The sequence below is a fragment of the Solea senegalensis genome, linkage group LG5 (assembly GCF_019176455.1).
Source record: "Solea senegalensis isolate Sse05_10M linkage group LG5, IFAPA_SoseM_1, whole genome shotgun sequence".
NCBI lineage: Eukaryota > Metazoa > Chordata > Actinopteri > Pleuronectiformes > Soleidae > Solea > Solea senegalensis.
The window spans coordinates 15096042-15102705 of NC_058025.1; the positions used below are offsets into that span (position 1 = coordinate 15096042).

General features: G+C 39.5%; 1 protein-coding gene across 1 annotated transcript; it reads left to right on the forward strand.

Annotated features, from left to right (window-relative positions):
- The first annotated feature begins 1713 nt into the window (after nt 1–1713).
- ctsla (cathepsin La) lies at nt 1714–6233 on the forward strand. The gene is made up of 8 exons (XM_044027179.1): nt 1714–1809; nt 2664–2798; nt 2902–3024; nt 3445–3597; nt 4800–5024; nt 5249–5417; nt 5508–5625; nt 5813–6233. The coding sequence occupies exons 2-8, from the start codon at nt 2676–2678 to the stop codon at nt 5910–5912; spliced, it is 1011 nt and encodes a 336-aa protein (XP_043883114.1). The 5' UTR covers nt 1714–1809; nt 2664–2675; the 3' UTR covers nt 5913–6233.
- The last annotated feature ends 431 nt before the right edge of the window (nt 6234–6664 follow it).

Consider the following 6664-nt stretch of genomic DNA (forward strand, 5'->3'; position numbering starts at 1 on the left):
TACAACACACAAATCATAGTAGCTTTTGCTGTATGGAAATCGAATAAAGATATATTCACAATTACATGACATCATCACATGTAGCTGGTCAATGGAAGATAGGAGCTTCACAAACATTTGTACAAAGGCATTTAGATAACATGATTGGGTCTTTTACAACAAGATCTTGGAGATAAAATGGTACTCTGTAGATTTAACAAGACTTGTGTTATAATTAGCTTCACCTCAACCAAACATTAATACAGTTATTTTGCTGAACGCATGTTTTTCGTTATTATTATCTCTAATACTATGTGCACTTATTCAGATTTGAGATGATTTGGTCAGTGATCTGACTTGCCCACTCAAACAGAAAGTGCTCAGTCAGTCACTGTCCTACCTCGCTCTGTTTGAGCAACACATGCACAGTCACACATCAGCTGCTGAGGACGCAGCCTGCTTTCTGCAAACGCAAGGGAAGTCTACGTATTTTTAGGGTGATGTCGTGTTAACTTGACCACACGGTTGCAACAAGGAACACTCATGAAGCGTCATGCATTTGTGCATGTGACAAGTTTAAGATAAACTCTATGAGTCATGACATTTATATCTCTGTTTAGAATCCAGATGTGGTATTTTTCAGGGGTTTTATCGTGGTATCAGCACAGGCGATATGAAGCTTGCTCCTGTTTCCAGGATGTATTGTATTACATGTAACCTAAACTACTCAGCAGCAGAGGTTCAACTGTATGTAATAGAGAATATGGACTGACTGTCAATTGGGGTCTGAAAGGTTAATAAAAAAAAAAAAAAAAAAAAGGTTAAAATACCAAGGTCATGGTCTGGACTGGTGCTGAACATTCATTTTACACAATTTTCTGTTTGGGACAGGGAAAAATAAAGTAAACAAAGGATATGTTAATGTATATTTATGGCACGTTAAAGGGATAGTTTACTTGAAATATACCTTTAAATTGACAAACTATATGTACATATGTATTCATTCTAAATATATATATATATATACATATACACACATATATATATATATATATATACATATACACATATATATATATATATATATATATATATATATATATATATATATGTATATACATATACATATAAACAAATTTTACATTACTAATATATTTAATATTAGTTTGACTTACAACACTGTTGCTAAGGTAGAGCTCATGTGACCATTCCATACATTTTGGCGATAATTAATCATCAATCAACCTGAGAAAATGAAAAAAGGCTGACTATGCTTTTATGTCTCTCACACAGGAGTTACAGCCCTAAAACGGCAGATGCAACTTTAAAGGCATAAACTAATTAGTTTGATCAGAGTCTCACAGTCTTATCAATCATATGAGTATCGATCCTGATCAGCAGAGTCTTGGTTGTCCTGACAACATGCATATGTCGGTATTAAAAAAACAAAACATTCATTATTTACTGTACGTGTATAGTTTTGCTAAAGTTGGCTAATTTAAAGGTTTTATAACTCAAAGAAAAAAATCCATAATGACATGTGTGGGGTTAATAATCAATATGGGAATCTATTAAACAACACAGAGAAAATAAAAGCGCTTTTTTCGCTATTTTAAAAGCAAAAAACACCCTGGAAAGGGAGGGAGGGAGGGAATCACGTGCTCCCATTATGACATCGGGAAATGGGGCGGGGCTTGATGGGAATAAACAAGAAACGGACCAATCAGATTGCGTTATTCAGCGGCGACTCCGGCCTTTATAAACTTTGTGTAGGTTCATCGAAGGAGGATATTTTTCTCCTTCTTCGTCTGCATCAAAGAACAATTTACAGTAAGTCTTACAGTTATTCGTTTTTCCTCGCTCTTTGTTGTCCATATTTGGTGCTTAAATGTGCGAGACATTGTAAATATCGGTAAAACAAACGTGTCATTTGTTCGGTTTTTGTCAGTTTTTTGTGTCCATTATCGAAAACATCCCAGTGTCCACGGTTTAAAACGTTAGTTTAAACCCTTAAGCTGATTCTAGTTACTTTTTTCAGTCAGAAATGTCGATATATTTATTGCCGTTCCTCAGTCTTGGCCTTGTTCGGTTGCCTTTGTTGTCCTCTTGAGTAAACAGCTGCTGCTTGTTTATCCTACGGTTTTAAATAAACCAGGAAAACGACTACGCGAAGCACGCGTGGACCACGTCAAACAGGCCGTTCCCAGGAAAAGGTCTGGTTTTAATTTCGTTTTCCTGGTTTCGGTTATTGGGCCGGTGACTCAGCTCGGATCCCGTGACTGTGCTGGAAACAAAAACAGGCTTGGTTTATTGTTGGGATCCGTCCAAGTTTCCTTGCTTCGGCGTTAAATAATCGGTACAACCACATGTTTCCTTGTAAACGGTTGACATGCTGTAATAATCGGGACTCCACGAGTCTAATGTCGATTCGATTTGGATCAAACTGTGAGGAAATAACCATGCAATCAGGAATGTGTATTACGGCTCTTCTGTGGATCATGTTTCAGTGTCCCTGAACGCAACACATGTATCATGATTGTGCAATCACGTGATCGGGAAAACGGCCGTGACCTATCTGTCTATATCCCGGAGATTAAATTAGAAGAAGTGTGTGTTTTGTAACGGAGTCTCTGTAGATAGTCAAAGCTAATGATTAACCTCCATGTTTTCTTGTTGTTTTCCAGTAGGAAGTGACAATGCTGCCTCTAGCGGTGTTTGTGGTGTGTTTAAGTGCTGTCCTCTCAGCTCCCACTCTGGACGCACAGCTTAATGACCACTGGGAACTGTGGAAGGACTGGCACAGCAAAGCATACCACCAGGTGAGAGGTTTAATTATTATTTACCACTTTGCTGCTTAAAGTGTGCCAGGTGGAAAAGTCTTAACTGTGGTTGTTGTTGTTGTTGTGTTTTTTTTTCCTTTAGAAAGAAGAAGGCTGGAGGAGAATGATCTGGGAAAAGAACCTGAAGAAGATTGAGCTGCACAACCTGGAGCATTCCTTGGGCAAACACTCCTACAGCCTGGGCATGAACCACTTTGGAGACATGGTATAAAGTTCTTTATTTTAGTTCACAACTGTTGAATAATTGAAAAAGTGACACAGACAAAAACTGTACTGCAAAGTTTTGGGAAAATGTGGAAAAACAAAAGCAAACTGGACACAACTATCCAAAGAATGTTCTGTAGTGTTTATGAAAATATCAAGAGAAGATTAAAAAATGTGTGGCAATTGTGACGAATTAGAAAGTACAATAAAGCACACAAGCTATATAGAACAGACACGACAACATTTACAGAGTGAGATCAAATAATAACATGGGCTGTGAGTTCAGATTAACAGCTGCAGCTTAAAAACACACACTAGCACCTTTTTTAAACCAAAGCTGCTCATTGCCCACGTTTTCCCTGCCAGACACACAAGTCACACGGTCAGAATTACGTCCTCACACGGCTTTGTCTTTCCACAGACCAACGAGGAGTTCAGGCAGATCATGAATGGCTACAAGCAAAAAGCACAGACGAAGGTCAAAGGTTCTCTGTTCCTGGAGCCCAACTTCTTGGCCTCCCCGAGTGCTGTGGACTGGAGGGAGAAGGGCTACGTCACCCCTGTTAAGGACCAGGTAAGGACGTTTTTTCCTCTGTGAACCTGTGTTGCGTGTGGAGCCTCCGGTCTCTCTGGCAGCCACGCCTGATATGAGCCACCTCTGTGTGGTTTCATAGGTTTCAGTTCCTATGAAGTTTCACAAGAACTAAGCGGTTCCATCAGAATTAGAAAAGGGAGAAGCACCTGGTTTTTAAATGTGAAGGTTTTAAAATCGCCTCCGCTAAATACAACAGTTTCAGTTTGAGCTTTTAGTAGTTTTTAAGACGTCAGTGGTGAACTCGTTATTCAAGTCTTAAGGAAAAATTTGACTTGCTGTAGTTTACATAAGCGCCTGTAAAGGGCTGACTGATAAATCAGAAACTAAACAAAAGATAAGTCTTTGTCACAGACTTACAGACTGTCACATGACCTACTGGAATCCCAATGATTTAAGTAAAGCAACTTATTTGTTGTTGTTCAACCCCATTGTCATAAACATGGCTTTTCACAAGTGTTACATGAGATGTAAAGCCATGAGCTGTTGAAGAACCTTGGTAAACAAGTGTGACTTTGGACATTTGTGTTGTCACAAATGTGTTTAGCTTGAATGGGTAGATAAGATGGTCAGTTGTTGTTGTTGTTGTTGTTGTTGTTGTTATCTGAGTGCTTCATTTTCACCCCTCCTCTGACTCCACAAGTGTCCTCTCCACCCCGCCATAGATTATTACTCAATGTAAGATGAAACCAGTCCCACAGGTTCACTGCAGACATCTTGTTCTACATTTAGCAAAGTGCTGGAGCGTAACTTCCTGTAAAACGAATCCAGGAAGTGTTTTCTCTCCCCGTGTGTGCAGTGATGTGATCTAAGATGCGATAAAAGCTACAGGATTAAAAAAGTCAAGTCATACAAAACGACAAAAACAGTCATAATTAAAAAAATTAAAACAAGGTCCAGTGTAAAACCGTTGCAGTTTGATGGGGTGCAGACAAAGAGAACTGACTCAACCATAACAGGACTGTATCTAATCTTATTAGTACAGTACTTTATGACAAAAGTAGCCCTTCTGTATGTTTCTAACACGCAGAAACACGGCATGACTGACATGTGATGTTTTGTCTTTGTAAAGATGATATTCTATTGGTTTGGTGTTTTAATAAATGTGTTAAAATCTAATCACAGACCTGTACTAAAAACAGCAAAGCATGATATCCTCATCCACTCTTCCTCTGTCCGTGTAGGGTCAGTGTGGCTCTTGCTGGGCCTTCAGCACCACCGGAGCTCTGGAGGGTCAGAATTTCAGGAAGACCGGCAAACTGGTGTCAATGAGTGAACAGAACCTGGTGGACTGTTCCAGGCCGGAGGGCAACGAGGGCTGCGGTGGAGGTCTGATGGACCAGGCCTTCCAGTACGTCAAGGACAACCAGGGCCTGGACTCTGAGGACTCCTACCCATACCTGGGAACAGTACGTGTCCATCTTCTCCCCAAAACATTGAAGTCTTTTTGTTTTCTACCATATTATACAGTCATCAAAATACATTTATCAGTTACTGACACTTGATGCAGTTTCACCGTCATTGATTTTTGCTGCCTTTTTTTAAAGCCATGTCTACAGGAAGTAATAATCAGGATATAGTTTATCTACTGGTCTGACGCGGTGTCATAACATCCCGTTGCACCTTCTTCCAGGACGACCAGCCGTGTCACTACGACCCCAAGTACAACTCCGTCAACGACACCGGCTTCGTCGACATTCCCAGCGGCAAGGAGCACGCGCTGATGAAGGCCATTGCAAGTGTGGGACCAGTGTCTGTCGCTATCGATGCTGGACACGAGTCCTTCCAGTTCTACCAGTCAGGTCAGTTCTTGGTCCAGTTTCCTGTTTCACACACTTCATCTTCAACATCGCAGGGTGAAATATATTAAACTAATCTTTTGTGTGTTTTAGGAATCTACTACGAGAAGGAGTGCAGCTCTGAGGAGCTGGACCACGGCGTGCTGGCGGTCGGTTACGGTTTCGAGGGCGAAGACGTCGACGGCAAAAAATACTGGATTGTCAAAAACAGGTGAGTTCAAAAGGAAATGTATAAATGCTGCTCTGTTTAAAACAGACAACATGCAGACAACCATGGAGGGTTAAAAGTGGATTAAGATTAAATGGGTGTCGGAGTTGAAAAAAAATCTCAAAACGCCACTTTTGTATTAAGTTGTTTTTGATTGATTGAATAAACCAAATCTTTGCTCTTCTTGCAGCTGGAGTGAGAAGTGGGGAGACAAAGGCTACATCTACATGGCCAAAGACAGAAAGAACCACTGTGGAATTGCAACGGCAGCCAGTTACCCTCTGGTGTAATGTGTGCGCCGCTCCAATATGTAGCATGATAGTGTTTTTACTGCAATAGTTTGGCTGGAGACAGACTGAGACTTCAGTCCGAACGACATGTCGACGCGAGAGTCGCCGAAGGTTTCATGAGGAGGAAAAAACTGTTTTTAGGGAAATGGCCTCGTTTTATTTTAGCTGGTTTAATGCCACTTTATTTTGTCTGAAAATATTTTAGTGTACTGTTTTATTCATTGTATATATGCGTAAGTGATACATGTAACACTTGCTTCTGTCATTGTAAATGTTTTCTTTTATTTTCTACTGTGATCAATTAAAGTTGTGAAACACTAAGTTCGACGATTGTATTCTTTGTTGTTATAATGAGTTCACAGATAAGATTTCTGCTGCAGTTTCAATATTCCACAGTTTTGGCTTCTTGAATGAGATTGCTAGTTGTAATAGTAGATTAAAGTTTGGGTTTTACTGTAGGAAGCTGAAGTATTTTTAATATGTCCTTTTTTTTAAAATTGACAGTCTCACACGGATTAATAATAATAGATGAAAATCATAATTTCAGTTTTTTTTTTTGAGTTTCTTATAATCTCACTGAATTCCAACACTACTTAAACTTAAATCCCATCATAATCATCAAATCAGCCAACCATAAAAGTTTGTTTCGTGAAAGCATTTCACTTCTGTACTCTTCACTTTTCAATTTCTTTATCCCAATTCAACAAAAGATAAACCCAAACCTCTATTTTAATGAAATGAAACCTGTCACA